Below are 17,853 nucleotides of genomic sequence, written 5' to 3'. Positions count from 1 at the left end.
GTGCTGTCACTATTGAAAGTGCTTAATTGTAATAATTCAGGGAAAAGTTGTAAAATAAAGGTATTTCTCTGCAAAACTATTAGTGCTGTCACTTTATTGAAAGTGCTTAATTGTAATAATTCAGGGAAAAGTTGTAAAATAAAGGTATTTCTCTGCAAAACTTTTAGTACTGTCACTTTATTGAAAGTGCTAAATCATAATAATCCAGGAAAAATCTGTAAAATAACGGTATTTCTCTGCAGAATGTTTAATGAATTTTTCTGTAAATTTATTGTTTTTCCACTTAATTTAAATCAGGGTTTTTTACTTTAAAATTAAAGTTTTTGTTTGGCAGCCGCTGCTGCCAGTCGTTTACCATTTTTTTACGATTTTTTTTTTTACAGTGTAGGACAAAGTTGTAAATCAAAGAAGAAAGTGCTCATTTTAATTTAACACATGAAAGCAGCAGGTACGACGGTGAATTTTTTTCAAACGAACGTGTTGTGCTGAATTCCGAGTCCCCTCATTTGCACACGCATAAAAACGCTACAGATGATACTCCGGAGTTATAGTGATTTTAACTTAGTTCATTGAGCACTCTAGTTTTGTCCTAACTAGATATTTAGACATAATACTGCTGTAATACTGCAAAGTCGTGGTCAGAGGTGAACTTTGTATAGCCAGTGTGTATGTACGTAATGTAGTAGTGCTTTTGCATTTCATTGTGGCACGTATTCTGCATGTTTGTATGGAAAAGTAATGCATTTTGTGGATTGCATTTCCATTTTTGCCTAGTAGCGATTACATTTCGAATTGGCACGGAATCTTTTCCCATACAAAATAGCCAAAGATAGCTAATTTGTAATCTGGGACAATGTCCACCTTGAATGCTTCAGAGAACCAATGGACGATACCAACCCAACAGTCATGTAACACAGGGCAGGACCAGATTAATTGAGACAAGGAACCTTCGAAGGTTTGAAACCGGTCACAAAAAGGAGAGACAGAGGAGTAGATATTGGTCAACCTGGTTTTAGAAAAGTAAAACCTGTGTAATACTTTGAAATGTATGAGTCTATACCTGGAGTTCACTGAGCAGTGATGAATACTGGACAAACTTTCCTCCCATATATCATTAGAAATTGCAACATTCAACTCATTGGCCCACCCTACCTTTAGGGGGGGTAGTATTGTCTGATGGCGAAAATGCAGCAATACATTTGGACACCAAGTGTCTAGTGTCAGGGGGAGAAATAAGCAAGTTGTAAAAAATGTCCTGCTCCACTCTGCAAGGACATACCCTTTGCAGCCATATGGAATGCACCTATGTGTATGAGGTGCATGACCTTTTCTGCATTCCAGGCATTGACCACACCAGTCAGCACACCTGATGAGTTTCTTTGCATTTTCTACTCCAATCGGTTTGGGTTATACCCCAACATAGATAGCTCCACTGGGGAACAGTATAATAGAGGTTTTCCCCAGAAAGGGGAACCTGACAGCCAGCCTCGAGAAATCCTTCAGTGACATAAACAACTACATTGCTGAGTTCACTCCCGGTTTGGCTATTATTAATTGCAGTGGTGGACAGTAACAAAGTAAATCTCAAGACTCAAGTATCTCAAGACTGGACTACTGCAACTCCCTACTGGCTGGTCTTCCTATGCATGCCATCAAACCCCTGCAACTGATCCAGAACGCTGCAGCTTGGTTGGTCTTCAACCTTCCCAAGTTCAGCTATGTCACTCCCTTGCTGTCCTCCCTCCACTGGCTTCCGGTAGCTGCCCGCATCAAATATAAAACCCTGGTGCTGGCCTACAAAGCAAAGAATGGTCCAGCTCCTCCTTACTTGATGGCCATGGTAAAACCCAGATGCATACCTAGAGCCCTCCGCGCCTCAAGTATGTCTCGTCTTGACCCTCCATCATCCAGGACACATGGGAGACAAGCATCCAGACTTTTCTCTGTCCTGGCTCCAAGGTGGTGGAATGAACTTCCCTTGTGTGTCCGAACATCGGAGTCACTTGCTGTCTTCAGACGCCGACTGAAGACCCACCTCTTTCAAGTGCACTTTGCATAATTATGCTTTGTCTATTGTACTTTATCGTCTCTTTCCTCAGGTATTGTGCATAATTGGGTTATAGGAATTGTTTACTGTCTTTTTCCTCAGGGGATGTGTATATTCAGGTATAATTGTTAGGTATCATTTGACTTTCGTCTAGTGGTTTTTCCAGCTTAGAGTACCTTGTGTTCAGGACTATCTATTCTACCTTGGAGATTCCAAGCAACTACATAGCACTTTTGTAAGTCGCTCTGGATAAGAGCGTCTGCTAAAATGCCATAAATGTAATTGTAATAAATGTAAATGTAATTCGTTACTGTACTTAAGTAACATTTCCATGTATCTGTACTTTACTCAAGTACTTTTATTTGGTAAGACTTTATTCTTTTACTTCACCACATTTCAAAGCAAAACATTACTTTTCACTTTGTTATATTTACAGAAACATCTCGTTCCTTTTTTATTTTTAAATTAACGGGTCAAAGTGTACCGTGTCACAGACTATAACCAATCAGCGCTCAGTAAGAGATTAAGCTTTGTATGCTAATTGGTTGAGGATCTGACATGGCTGCAACAGATGGCTTTCCCCAACACCCCTGGCCTTATTTAGCCGAATTGTTTTAATTCCTCGAAAAGAAAAATGATTCGTATTCCTTCAAGTGTCTCCTCTGCATTCCGAAGAACACATCGCGGTCATCATTTATGAACTCGCCGTCAAACTTGAAAAAATATATCGAGGTAAGTTCGCCATTAGATGAGTATACCAACAGCGTGGTTTATATACCCTGGTTAATTATATCACATCGAAATACACTACTTTTAACATATGCTTTTATCCAAAGCAATGTACTAGTACCCAAATTGCAATCTGTGGAGATGCTAAGCGATAGATTGACACAGGAGACTCCCACATCAAATGTTAAAGGCAAGCAAATATGAGCGAAGCGAAGCTAAATGATAAATTATTATTATTATATTTATTATTATTATTATATTAATTATTAGGTCAAGTTTAATATTATGAGTTCAGTTGGTTGGGCTGCACACTGTTCTAGTTCTAGATGCTAAGCTTCCCTATCCCGCCATGTGGTGGACAACGTATAACCTCTTCATATACTGTATCGCCTCTTAGGTAATGTTTCATCAAATGTAATGTTTATAGTGAACGATTTATCAGTTGTGTTTTTATTAGTGGTGGGCCAGTAACGGCATTCGTTAATTTGATATTCTTATCGGGCGATATAAAAATTATCGCCGTTAATCTATTCTTAAAGTTGGGTTGGGAACTGGGTCAAAATGGGTAAGCAAACTATGATGACTTTCACCTTGATAGTTTAGCTCGGCTGTATTCCTAACCAAATTGCACAGTAGGGGCAAGAACGAGTTTTCAAACCTGTTAATTACAAATCGTTTGTGTACTTACATGGATGCAGCCACGAAGTCGCCAGGTTTGCTTCATGGAAAATTCATTTTTAGGAACGTAAAGTGTTACCGGAGCGGAGCTCGGAGCGGTCATTTTCTGCATGGTCCTAGCGCTAGATTCGTAACTATTTAAATATTTCTTTTTAACCGTTAAAACTGCAGAGGACCAAAACCGGCTTTTGAAAAAGTCCCCCCCAAATTACGTCCATGAGGTTAAATGTACCAAATGTTGGCTTACATTTCAAATATCATGTTTAGCTGAATAAACATGTTATCAACCCCTTTTAATGTACAGTATGTAGGCTTACAAATTCATGTTTAACTGAATAAACCATTGAACACGAGTAGCCTACATTTATTGAGCATGTTTTTTTTTCTTCAAGTAGAACAGCTTTCTCAAGCAGTCAGTAGCCGGGTTTCCATCCAAACCTTTCGAAAAAATAATGCGTAATTTCCAAGTTTTGGCAGAAAAAAATGCGAATTAAGCCTTGTTTCCATTCATTACAGTTATGCGAATAAACTTTAGATCACGTGAGAGGACGCCAAACAATAGTGGTTTTACGTCCGTCTGGCAGTTACGCATTTTTGCACGTTGAGGTTTTGAAACATTTTTTTCTTTTTCTTTTCTATACATGGAGAAGTTAAATTCAATTTTTGCGATCATGTACAGAACCACATGACTTGAGGCATGATACGTCATCGTTTATGCGAAAAACCCTTTTCCACCCAGTTTTTCTGAATTTTGGCGATGCGATAGTCTAACTTTTCCACCTCCTCCTAGCATAAAAATCTTTTTGCGATATTTGGGGCTTTTTTCGAATTTTGGTCTTCCATCCAGCTTTTTTTCATGCACATTTTCAAAATGCGCAAAAACTCGGTGGATGGAAAACCCTCTATTGATGCATTTTGGAAACAGAAGATGAGCCCCTGATCTAATGCACCCCCTGTATTAAGAAACCCCATCTCAAAAACTGACTTTTAGTCATTACTTGGGTAGCACGCATATGAGACATTTTAGATTAATTTCAAGATTTCAGTGAGATTAATCTAGATAAAAAAAATTAATTTATGCCCACCCCTAGTTTTTATTAATTTTCATCAGTTGTGATGGTGTTTGTTTTTTTGTTATTCGTTTTTTGACAACCGAAATAAATGAAAAATAAAATAATGAAACTTGAATGAATGCTTTTTGTGTTGTTGCTTCAAAAGCACTTGGTCTTACTTAAATATAATAGTTTTGAGTATTTTGTGTTTGCTAGGCAAATGTAAGGCACTGTTTCGTTGTTCACCTGTTGATCGAGTAGGCCTAGGGGTTTTGATGTGATGCTAAGAAAAACAAAGTTTTTACTTTTAATACTTAAGTATTTTTGAAGGCAGATACTTTTGCACTTTTACTCAAGTAAAAAATTGAGGTGAATATTTTACTTTTACTTGAGTAATATTCATTGCAAGGTAACTGTACTTTTACTCAAGTACATAATTGCTGTACTTCGTCCACCACTGATTGGGAGTTTTGGCATCCACTGTGGGAAACCAAGTGGGACTCCTTAGAAATCTATCATAATTTGTCCATTCAGTATGCCAAAGAGAAAGACCCATCACTATCCTCTGGTAAGGCTGTCACTGTCACCAAACAGCAGTTTCAAGAATCAGCCCGTGCTTACATGGAACAGACAATACAGCTGGGATTTCAAATGCGCCGAAAGTACCTTTGGGGCTGCTACCTGTTTCCAGATTGTCATAACTAGACTTAGACTTAGACAATCTTTATTGTCATTCTTTGTACACGGGTGTACGCAGAACAAAATGACGTCGCATTTAGGCTCGCACAGTGTACAACAGAGAATTGGATATATAACCGTCCCACCAGGATTTCGCGGGCCTTTTTTGTGATTGTTGCGGGCTAAAATGTTTGATGTTGCGGGTGTTTTTCAAAAAGATTGCGATGGAAGTTGCAGTGTGTTTTTGCTTTTTTGTGAGTACATTGCAATAGGGAGTAAATGTTGTATGGTTTCCTCTATTTAGTAGTCCATTTTAATAATCTATTTACCTATTTATTCAGGGTATCTATTTACCTATTTATTCGTGGGTCGGATCTGGCCCGCGGGCCTTAACTTTGACATATGTGCTCTATGTGGTATGAAATAGTTTGGGCAGGAATGATCCCTCTCAAGATTTTGTATGCCCCGCCCCCTGAAACACAGGTCTTGGGACAGAGAATGCACAATGATCCCTCTCACTTTCTTGAAATGATCCCTCAATGTGCAACAGCTCGGTGGCAGAAATGGACTTTCCGTTGTTGAGATTTACATTTTAATCCCTTCATATATTGTTTACATTACAGTATTGATCAAGCAGCTTATCATAATCCATATATAATTTGACCAGTCTTAAAGTATTAATTAAACTTCTAATATTAATCACTTTATGTTTTGCTTACAGTATAGTATTAATCAAATAGCTAATTATCAAGTGTGTCTGAGAAAAGGCCTGTATGCTCTGTCCCATATTCCAAATGCCTGTCGTTTTCTAAAAGAACAGGATGCTTAAGAAGAAGAATAAGAACGTATATCAGTTTGACAGGACCAGGAAGCGAAGGCCTCTCTCCCACTCTTAGTAAGGAAACATCTGTATGTTTAACGTATGTGATCTACGTGCAACTCCTATGTATGGAACCACTATTAAGTCTGTGAAAATCATAATTGGCAAAAGTCATTGTAAGATTTAGGGAAAAAACAAGATGAGCTCAGCGGATTGTGAATGTCTTAGACAATCAGCCTTTGTCTAACAGGCTAGGTTAGGGAAAGTCCAAAAGAAACGGGGGGGGCTTATACCCAGGCCACACTATATAGAACAGGAGGAAAATGTGTCAGGCAGAGACCTGCGCACAGAGCCATAGGGTAGAGTAGATAGGCTTGTGTGTGTTCTCTCCAGAGCGCTCTGTATTTTTGTATACATTTAATAAAAGGATAAAGACAAGACTGGTAATGTTTTCTCTTGCAATCAACGAGCATGCTGTGCTAGGTGAAAGAGGATCAAAGCACGACACAGTCTCTTAAAAGACTATGAAAAATCACTTGGAGTGGATGGGCTGGTGCTAGAAATGTTAAACTTGTTGGAAATACATGTATGAACCCATCGTTGTGAAACAATAAAACACTGAAAACAAAAAAAAACAGTTTATCCCCGCTTTCATGTAGTGTACCGGGATACTGCTTTTCACGATCTTTTTGCCGTTATTTTCGTCGCTCATGCTGCTTGTCGTTACCCAATCCAAACCGGAAACCCAATTTTGACTGCGCATGCGCGGAATTGTACGTCATACAATTTATCCCGCCCTTTCTGTTTTACAACGCTCTTCTTTGAGAGTGTTGGAAAGTAGTTGGCTAGGTGGTCGTGGTTGTCTTTTGTTATCTGCGACAATGAAAACATTCAAATTTTATCGTGCCGTTCAGGTAAAATAGTTAATACAGTTATTTATCCGTGCAGGCTAATCAGTTATTAAATATGTTTGCTATTTGGTTTTGCAGGATTATTTCCTGAAAGGTGAGTTTGCTTCCACCGTGGGGAGCAGAGACCGGGTGAGAATACGGTTAGCAGCTTCCAGCTTCATGCTTAAAGGCAGGTTTAAGTTACCTAGACTTGTTTTCCACAAATGAACCTTTATACATAGTTCTAACCGCAAATGCTTTTTATTTAAACAGAAATGTGTTCGTTACTTTATTTTTTCTACAGAGAACAGACTTTTCTACACAGGCCCGAGCAGGCGTTACATGCGCTTGGTCGTGCTTTTGGAGGACAAGAAAAGGTCTGTTCTGATGGAGTGCCACAATAACCCTGGTACTGGAAACCATAATGGCGTCAGGGGTACCAGAAACAGGGTCATTGCTGGCTATTACTGGTCTACGCTAAATAAAGATGTCACTGATTGGGTAATGTATTGCAGCTATTATGTTTTAGTACCTACACTTGCAATCCAAGTGTTTCAATTTGGCAAACAGTTTTCTATCTGTATTAAGTTCTCTGTGAACATTTAGTGAACATCTTCATTAACTTAATTGTTAGTAAGTAAATTAAGTGTAAATGCTGATCGTTACATAAGAGGTATTTGCTCAGTAAGCAAAAAAGGTTAATTTTTGTTTTAGTAATCAATAGATCATAGGACTATTGCAATATTTTGGTTATATTGCACTCCCTTATTAAAGATGCATTTTAAAAACCACTTGTTCTGCATTTTTTTTAGGTCAAATGTTGCCATCGCTGCCAGATGAATGATCCCATTAAAACTGTTGTCCCTGTTTTACATTCTATTAAGGTGCTGTTTACAATATCATTACAGTCAAGGTTTTACAATTATTTAAATAGGCTAAACATTCATATTTGTATAGGTGAAGGAAGCCTGGGAGGTACTTGGCTTGGATTTAATTGGACCACTACCCAAAACTGCACATGGCAACATTTATGCTTTGCCCATGACTGACCTATATACAAAATGGGTTATTGCTGAGCCTCTGCAATCAAAAACAGCGAGTGAGGTGTCCTTGGTGATGATTAACAAGTTGTACATGTTTGGTATGCCCAGGAAAATTATCACAGACCAAGGCAAAGAGTTTGTCAATGGGGTAAGGACTTTGTCACTAGAGGTGTGCCAAAAAATCTATTCATATATCAAAAATCGATTCTCATTTACTACGATTCAGAATCAATTTTAAATGTCCCAAAATCGATTCTAAGTCATGGTGAAGTCTCGCGTTACGTAATTACAAAATTACGCGAGACTTTACGCAGCATGTTCTGAGACACACTCATGCACGGAAAAGGTTCAAAACACATGGAGGAAAGAGATATTTAACCTGTCCGGTCTTCATTTAAGGCAAAAATATGGGTTCATTTTGGTTTTTACCGAATGCCGGGGAAGGCCGAACTGGACACAATGTAGCTCGTGCGCAAGGCTTGTGTAACGCGGTGAGCACGGGAGCGTTAATATAGAGAAGGGTGAGAAATAATATAGAGAAGGATGGACCCAAGTGAAATAATATAGAGAAGGATGGACCCAAGTGCCGGCTCGCAAGATCAAGACGTTTGACACTCAAATGTATTAGCGAGAGGGAAACGCGCACAGCGACCCAGAACAAACAAAAAAAACAACACATACAGGATTGGGAAAACTTGAGATGGGTCAGGAAGCGACGCATGAGATACTCGAATAAGTAAAGAGAAAGCATAACAGAGAGAGGTGGCGAGACCATTAAAAGATAAGCAATCACAGAGAAAGCAGAGACTGACTGAGAACGTACGGTTACGTCGGTTTAGTCTGGGACTGACTGGTGCCCCTAGCGACGGCTGGGGAACTGCATCCGAGCTAGCCCTGACAGCTCGCAAAATGAAGCTCAAGAATTTTGGTAACAACAAAAACCATTTTATTTTACCAAAGCACTTAATTTTTGTTAATTAAATGTGAAAGACACTTAATTTTCTGTATTTGTCGTTCTGTCTTGCAAAGTAGACTGTAGTAGATCATAGTAGATCATGCAGATTTTATAGACTGAAGCAGACATTTTTATAAATCAAATCGTTTTTTGAATCGAAAATCGTTTTGAATCAAAAATCAATTTTTGAATTGAATTGTGGCCCCCAAAATCGGAATCGAATCGTGAGATAGTAAACGATTCCCACCCCTATTTGTCACACTTTATATCTAAATTGTTTTGCTTTACCTATATTGTCTTTGCTTTACATGCAGTGCAATGTTTAAATCTGAAAATATATTAAATCTAATTTGTCCACAGCTCAATGACCAAATATTCACAATTATGAATATTAAACACGCTGTGTCCAGTGCCTATCATCCTCAGACCAATGGCCAGGTAACTTGTACTATATTTGTGTGCTTTTTATGTATTGTTGCTACAGTATTTACTCACAGATTAATATGTACAGGATGAAGGGACAAACCAAAACATCAAACGTGCTCTGAGAAAATATGTAAATGAGAATCACAATGACTGGGACATTCACCTACCAGCTGTGGTATATGGCATCAACACTGCCAAGCAGGTTTGCATACATAAAATTATGTCTATAATATCAACCTAAAAGGATGGAATGATTATAAGTCTGTGAATTAAAAGTTAAAGTTATAGCAAATAACAGTGTAAACTTTTGTGTTTTTTTCTATTTCTTTTTTTATTGCAAATTTATTTCCAGAGCTCTACCAGGTACAGCCCCTATTTTCTGATGTTTCACCGGCACCCTCGTCTGCCTGAAGTCATCAATGCCTCTCCTATGGGAGATGACTTTGAGGTTGCTGACCCAGAAGATGACATTAATAGGAAAGGTCCAGAAATGAAGATCCTTAATGAAAAGGTTTGCATGAAAACTTTACCATAATCTTTGTTACTGTTGTACATGTGTTGTTTTATGAGTGATTATTTTTGTAGGTCCTTAGCAATATAGAGGCAGCACAGAGGAAGCAGCAAAAGACCTTTGGAGACCAGAAGCAAAAGTCTGCCAAGGTATTTGCAGCCAACACTGGGGACGAGGTTCTTATTTCCCACGACTCTAAGAAGCACTGGAGACAGTCTTGGAAGTCTGCACCAAGGACCATATACTGTGTTGGATGTTTCATCAAAAGGTGTAGCCACTCTGCAAAAGGGTGTCTCTTCGGTCCAGAAGGTCAACATATCTAGACTTCGACCATATAACAGATTAACAAGTAAGTGTTAGAAATACAAAATGAAAATTTTATGAAAAAAATATGAATCGTGTATATTACAAAAGAAGATGAGAGTTAAGACATTATTATTAAATACAGAAACATTCCATTTACTGATTATCTTGCATGAGGCAACATGGATACACAGTGTCACTTTTCGTACTATCAGATGTACCGCCTGAGAGGACATATTTGTGGGACCATTGCTATCCTCAGCTGGAACACCCATATGCTCTCTCGGGTCTGCATTGGGAGAAACACCTGAACCCTTTTCAAGATGAGCTGGTTAGCAGTATGTCCATTCTGCAGTGTTACATTTTATTGTCATGTTGATGACTTACAGTTGTTGATCTTGATATTTAGCTTAATTATGTCCTGGATATTAACCGTCCATCAAATGAACTGATCGTGAAGGATGGTGTTACCTGTCTGACACGTGAGGACTTTTGGAGCCTGGGATTGAGTCAGTGCATGGAGTCAAATGTGAGCATTTTAAATGTGACACTTCTTAGTGTATTACATTATAAATTTATCCTATACACATGACTTGTATCATCAAAACTGTCTGTGATAATTTCCAGATTGGAAATGCATGCCTTAGGATTGTGGAAGAAGCAGCACGGAAACACGTAACTGCTTGTCCTATTTTTATTACTGAGGCTCCCTAATAGGGGTGCACGATATGGACTAGAATTACGATGTGCGATAACATTGTTGGATATCCCGATATCGATGTGAACCACGATAAATTAAGATTAAAATACAGAGATGTAGTGTCTCTCTGAACAGCAGCACGTTAATTAGTTTTTTTTTTTTACTGTGTAATGAATCCAGAATAATTCCAAATATTTTGCAGGTTTATTCAACAATAGATTCAATCTAGGTTTATACTTTCACGAGTGACCGTAGCGCGACTCCGCACACCTCGCGTAAACCTCCGCGAACGACGGAAGCGTTTAATCTTGCCGTGTCACATTCTTTGCAGTGTTGTCCGAAACGATATGTAGGCCTAGTAGTATAGAAAAAACACCCCTCAAATACAAGGGAATGAACATTTACCTGACCAATTTTAATGTTGCTTTGTGTATCAGGTTTGAAAAGTGCTGGAATTTAGGCTAAAGTACTTGAAATTGTAACTACTTCGTTTCACAACAAATATCTGTCTGACTGAACAGTTCTCTTGTAATTACATTAACAAATACGAGCCTCTTGTAATTCCAGGACGAAACATGAAAGAACGTGAAGACGTTAAGATTGGGCGTTTTGAAAATAAACAACCATTAAATAATGTGATAAAAAAAGCGAATTATTTCGAATCATTTAGAGTATATGTATAAATATTTAACTCAATTAAGTTTAACGAGCTGGGAATTATTGAAATGGACCTTGAAAGTGACGTACAAGTGCTTTAATTCCACCTTGTATAGGTGTATGAACCCGGCAAACATGACTGTTCTCATTGCGCTGAGACGCGGCGCGCGCGAACTTACAAAATTCGAGAGGTGCACGACCTCGTGAATCGACAGCGCGCGAGACCATCGCGCACGGGCGAAGCCACCGTGATTACGTTATTTTCGCCTTGCGGACCCTCGCGCTGCATCAAGTGTAAACCAGGCGTAAACCAAATCGCGTGTCTGATGAGCGCGTTCACCTCACTCTGCCTCTTGCCTACTTACGTCACGTGATCATAGTCTGCAGCGCGAATAGCTCCCTTTATTGCTGGACGAGGATAATGCAATTTGAGTTTGCTGTTATTCAAGGAGTTATCGTGGCTCTTTCGATGTGTTTATCGTGAATCTTCACATCGCGATAACGATAAAAATACGATTCATCGTGCAGCCCTACTCCCTAAATATCTCTATTTTGTATTTGGACATACAGTTGTGATCAAATTTATTCAACCCCCACTGAAATAAAGTGTTTTGGCCAGTTTGACATTGATTTTGATCATTTCAGTCATCTTATTTACAATTATATCAAAGAGGCACTTATAAATTAGACAAACATAACATAATATTTATGATGGAATAACCACAAATGTCTTTACTGTGCTCACATCATTATCAGTTTTATTCAACCCCCTAGTGACATTATTTTTTAGTACTTAGTACAACATCCTTTTCCAGTTATGACAGCTTTCAAGCGTGAAGCATAGCTTGACACAAGTGTCTTGCAGCGACCTATGGGTATCTTAGCCCATTCTTCATGGGCAAAAGCCTCCAGTTCAGTCACATTCTTAGGCTTGCGCACTGCAACTGCCTTCTTTAGGTCCCACCAGAGGTTCTCAATTGGATTTAAGTCTGGTGATTGCGATGGCCACTCTAGAATGTTCCAGCCTTTCATGTTCAACCATGCTCTAGTGGACTTGGATGTGTGCTTCGGATCATTGTCCTGTTGGAAGGTCCAACGTCTCCCAAGCCGCAGGTTTGTGACTGACTCCATCACATTTTCCTCCAAGATCTCCTGGTACTGAAGGGAATTCATGGTACCCTGCACACGTTGAAGCTTTCCTGTACCATTAGAAGCAAAACAGCCCCAAAGCATAATTGACCCCCCGCCATGCTTCACAGTAGGCAAGGTGTTCTTTTGTTCATAAGCCTGGTTCTTCCTTCTCCAAACATAGCGCTGGTCCATTGTCCCAAACAGTTCTAATTTAGTTTCCAAAACCTGTTCCAAAACCTTTGTGGCTTGTCCACATGACTTTTGGCATACTGCAGTCGACTTTTCTTGTTCTTTGGAGTCAGCAAGGGGGTGCGTCTGGGCGTTCTGGCATGGAGGTCTTCGTTATGCAGTGCGCGCCTTATTGTCTGAGCTGAAACTTCAGTGCCCACATCTGACAGGTCTTTTTTCAGTTCCTTAGCAGTCACGCGGGGATTTTTCTCCACATTACGCTTCAGGTAGCGCACAGCAGTCGCGGTCAGGATCTTCTTTCTGCCACGACCAGGTAACGTTTCCACTGTGCCCTTTAACTTGAACTTGCGAATGATACTTCCGATAGTGTCTCTTGGAATATTTAACAACTTCGCAATCTTTTTATATCCATTGCCATTCTTGTGAAGAGCAATAACCTCTTCTCTTGTCTTCTGGGACCATTCTCTTGCCTTCACCATGCTTGGAAACACACCAGTAGATGTCTAGAAGGAGCTGAGTATCACAGTCCTTTTAAATCTGCCTAATTGGTGCTTATCATGCTTGATTGCTGCTCGTTGACATCCACCGATGTTTTCAATACCTGATGGAAAACACTGGAATGAACCTCTGTTCTTAGGAGTGGTAGTCGTAAAGGGGTTGAATAATTGTGTCAATGAAGAAATCACAAAAAGGCCATTTAATACTTTATGACAAAAAAAATTGATGCTATCTTAGTTGCATTTAGTTCTTTAACAAGTCCTTGTAAGATTTCATTATGAACACAATTACAAATGTGCACTGAATTCCATAAAACCCTTCGCAGCATTGGGGGTTGAATAAATTTGATCACAACTGTATTTGTAATCTTTGTACTGTATAGGGAAAATATGTTTATATTTCGGACCTCTACGTTGTTGCTACATGGAAAGACAAACATGCAGACCCACAGCTCAGTTTGCCGGTAGGTTTAGTTGCGGTATTTCTTTTACTACTAATGAGAGCTATTTTTAGGATAAGATGTGTATGCAGTGTTGCATCTGACGGTGCCAATGTTTGTACGTTCCCTTTACTACCAGGAAAGCATCAGGTCAAAGGATGCCATTCTTTTTCCTTCCTGGAGTAGGCAGCAGGATCAAGCAGATCACTATTTACTCTGTGTTGAGTGCAGTTTTGAAACATTGATTTTAGCTTTCGTTGGAAGTTTGTTTATTGTTTTATATTTATTTTGGAAATATGAATTTCAGGTGATATTAGTACCACAGAGGGAATTTTTTTTTCTTGATTCTCTTCGTCCAAATGGCTTTGGAGATTATGTCTACAAAACAGTATTTAGGTTGAAATTAAGAATAACTGTTTTGACTTTGTCCTAAGGCAGTGTTTTTCATATTTTTGCCCAAAAAGTGACATTAAAGGAGAGGGGGGGGGGGAATTAAACATGAATTAACCAATATTTAAAAGCATCTTACAGAAATTGCCAGTTAGCGAGAAGCTAGCAGCTCAACAGCTATGCAGTGAAAAAACACTGTTTTGGGGACAAACTTGTTCTTGTGTCTAAGGTTTTGCGAGAGCCTTGTTCTCAGGCTCCGAGTTTTAGGTGGTTCTTGTTCCGCGTTTCAAGCAGAGCCTCATTCTTAGGAAACAGATTTCAGACAGAGCCTTGTTCTTAGGCTCTAGGTTTATGTGCAGCCTTGTTCTCAGGCATTAGGTTTCGAGCACAGCCTTGTTCAAACGCTACAGCATTCATGCAAAGCCTCGTTCTTAGGCTTCCACAATGATCATTTATTTACAGATAAAATGATTGTGTTTTTTTCTGTATTGCCAGAACAATTGCAAGCTTAATTGATCCTAACCCCTGGACTGAGAAAACAGGAAAAGACATTAAAGTAAGTTTTAATGTGTGTAACTGGAAATCATGTGGTTACACATTTCTTATTTCATCCATTTTATTACTAAAGGGGAACTTGGAGCCTCTCTTCAGAGTGCCAAGGTCCACTGTTGGTCCACTTCAGTCAGATGGACTAGCTGAAAGTGACAGCACTGCAAAAAATAACAGCAATGTAAGTTATGTTTTATTTGACATATTGAATATAAAAGTATATAAAAGTCACCTACCAAATATTCTTTTTAACGTATTGCTTTTGGGGATTTTCTTTATTTCATATAGCAACCACGCATCATGAGGGACCTCAAAAGAGCTTTGTGTTGGATTCACAGCCACACAGAACTTTTTGCTGGGAAGGTGACTGAGCCTGCTGTGATGAAAATGAGTGCTGAGGATCAACAGAATGCTCTTGAGGCTTTGAGTGAGCTTGAGAATGGATGTGAGGAGTCAAGAGATCCATTTACCTTTACTTTTGAACTCCAGGAGGACATGGAAACGTTTCTTTGTAATTGTGCTGATCTAATGGGCCTTAAGGTTAATGCAATGTTTTTGTAGTTGTATTTTGTTGTTGTTTTCAAAAAGCTTTTTTGTTTTTGTGTTTTATTATAAAGTCATGGCTTTTTTTTTTCTTTAACCCCACTGTCACGGTACGGCAGGCCCCCTACTGGTCGCCCCCGTCTACAGCGGCAGCTGTCCTGTAATCGTTACATAGTGTGCGTCCCTCATGTGGGCGGAGCCCGTGATCCGCCCCACCTGGGGGTCGTTTGTTCGTCTATATATGTCTTGTCTTTGTACCAGTTGACCACTGGTTATTATATCCTTAATTCGGATCCAAGTCACGGGTTTTTGGTTTGCGCACTTTCTTCATTAAACCATCCTTTTTCCCTGAGACTTGGCGTGATCGCTTCCATTTTATTTCTCCAAAACACATTGCAGTTACACATGTATTGTTATACAAGTTAATAGATTAAACAAGGCAGCCTAAAACTTTCTTCTGTTTTGTGGCTGGTTGTACACTGCTCAATAAAATAAAGGGAACACTCAAATAACCAGTGTTGGGTAAGTTACTTTAAAAAAGTAATTCGTTACAGTTACAAGTTACCTTGTTTAAAATGTAATTGTAGTGTAACTTTTCTGATTACTTTTGAAAAGTAATGTAACTAATTACTTTTGGATTACTTTTTGATTACTTTAAGGTTTAAATGAGTATTGACCCATTACTCATCATGATCAACATTTAATTTTTGAGAACTGACAGTGTGAAACTTAAAAGAGTACTAAGCTGAGAGGGAATTGCTGACAGGCAATCACAGGAGGTCCACAAGAAGAGATGCCTGCACCAGGCATGTAAGATTCTCAGACTCCTGTCATCAGGCCATACTCTTTTCTGCTCCTCCCCCAGGCTCTACCATTTTCACAGTTTGCAGACTAACATAAGCAGGTTCAGAAACCACTTCTTTCCCACAGCGGTCACCTTATTGAACTCTTCCCAAAGACCATTCTTTCCTTCTCTATCCATACCTTACCATCCACACAAAATCTGAACAGTGTTCTTCTTCAATCCACATCTGTATAGCCCTATCTACAGTGGTATAGGATAATTTGTATATTATCTGTATGATTCCATCTGTATTTATCACATTTATTTATATCATATATTTTCTTTGCCCTGTGCATTGTGCTGCCATAACTACATTACACACACATGCATTTCCCTAGGTAATTTATCTACTCTGCACATATTTATTAACCATCTTTACTTACACTAGCTGTAAATAACTGCATTGTATCTCTAAATACTGCATTCTATACAATCTGCACGTGTTGCACTTGATTAGATACCAAACTGCATTTCACTACTTCATACAAATTTCATTTAAATGTGTTGCTTGTTGAACGGTAGGTCTAAGATAGGTCCAATGATACCAACTGGGTAGGCTAGGTCGTGTCATAGACATCTACAAACGTTTTTCCAACACCAAACAGTCATAAATATTCATTTGATACCGTCTGTCATTGTCTAATAGTCATGTATGATTCCAGCGAATACCTGTTTAGGACTTTAAACAGCTAATTTGGTTAGCCTGTAAATCAAGCTAGCATGCTAAAGGACAAACACATTCAAGTGAATGGTAGTAGCTAGCCCAGCAGGTAGCGAACTATGGAAACCACTGTGTGTGTGTGTGTATGTGTGTGTGTGTGTGTGTGTGTGTGTAACAGCATACCTTGCTGTTAGCTCGCTTACAACCTCAATACTGGTTGCCTTCTAGGGTTGCCACATGTCCCGGTTATCCCGGGACTGTCCCGGTTATCCCGGGCTGTCCCAGTTTGTCTCGGTTTTCCTTCTTTTTAATATTCGGTCCCGGCAAAAAAAAAATCATGTCCCGGTTTTCACTAAGTTAGTTCAAACGACTATTTAGACTGTTTCTGCACACTTTAAATCCGTCTGTTTTTTCTCGCTGTGTCCATTTTACGTTCGCCACCCCCCGTCAACAGTTTACGTTCGCATATGACAGAGTGTCCTTGTTTTTTGTCAGACCTAGGTGGCAACCCTTCTGATCGGAAATAAACCTCCAAACTCCGAAATTTACACAAAGGCTTGGCATAATCACAAATAGTTGCCGATGGTGGTACATGGTTCACATTTATTGACAACACGAAAAACAAAACAAATGCTTCTTAAATGTCCAGTGCTTGAAGGGGTCTGTCATTATTGCTGCTTGAGCTGAAACTGAACCGCGCGCGCTTGCTGCTCCAGCACAGAAACAAGCGGGAAACGGCGATATAGGGCGCAAAGCAATAAAAATATCATTAAATATTTCGCAGAGGTTTTTGTTTATATTTTAAAAATGTAGCTAAAATTGTAATTCTTAATTTTTCCAGAAGTAACTGTAACTGAATTACATATTTTCTCATTGTAACTGTAACGAATTACATTGACACTTTTTTGTAATTAAATTACGTAACGTCGTTACATGTAATTCGTTACTCCCCAACACTGCAAATAACACATCCTAGATCTGAATGAATGAAATATTCTCATTGAATACTTTGTTCTGTACAAAGTTGAATGTGCTGACAACAAAATCACACAAAAATCATCAATGGAAATCAAATTTATTAACCAATGGAGGCCTGGATTTGGAGCCACACACAAAATTA

At 39.0% G+C, this 17,853-nt stretch overlaps 1 protein-coding gene across 1 annotated transcript; it reads left to right on the top strand.

Annotated features, from left to right (window-relative positions):
• The first annotated feature begins 11,908 nt into the window (after nt 1-11,908).
• LOC143515211 (uncharacterized) lies at nt 11,909-15,287 on the top strand. The gene is made up of 4 exons (XM_077007297.1): nt 11,909-13,770; nt 14,632-14,692; nt 14,765-14,866; nt 14,974-15,287. The coding sequence occupies exons 1-4, from the start codon at nt 13,697-13,699 to the stop codon at nt 15,244-15,246; spliced, it is 510 nt and encodes a 169-aa protein (XP_076863412.1). The 5' UTR covers nt 11,909-13,696; the 3' UTR covers nt 15,247-15,287.
• Nucleotides 15,288-17,853: the final 2,566 nt, after the last annotated feature.

Source organism: Brachyhypopomus gauderio, chromosome 5 (assembly GCF_052324685.1).
Source record: "Brachyhypopomus gauderio isolate BG-103 chromosome 5, BGAUD_0.2, whole genome shotgun sequence".
Classification (NCBI taxonomy): Eukaryota; Metazoa; Chordata; class Actinopteri; order Gymnotiformes; family Hypopomidae; genus Brachyhypopomus; species Brachyhypopomus gauderio.
Note: the sequence above shows the minus strand (reverse complement) of the source record. Positions and strands in the feature narration are given on the sequence as shown.

Coding starts and splice junctions, on each gene's coding strand:
- LOC143515211 (XM_077007297.1), top strand. CDS start 13,697: ATGTTTATATTTCGGACCTCTACGTTGTTGCTACATGGAAAGACAAAC. Junction 13,771..14,631: donor ACCCACAGCTCAGTTTGCCG/GTAGGTTTAGTT, acceptor CTGTATTGCCAG/AACAATTGCAAGCTTAATTG. Junction 14,867..14,973: donor CTGCAAAAAATAACAGCAAT/GTAAGTTATGTT, acceptor TATTTCATATAG/CAACCACGCATCATGAGGGA.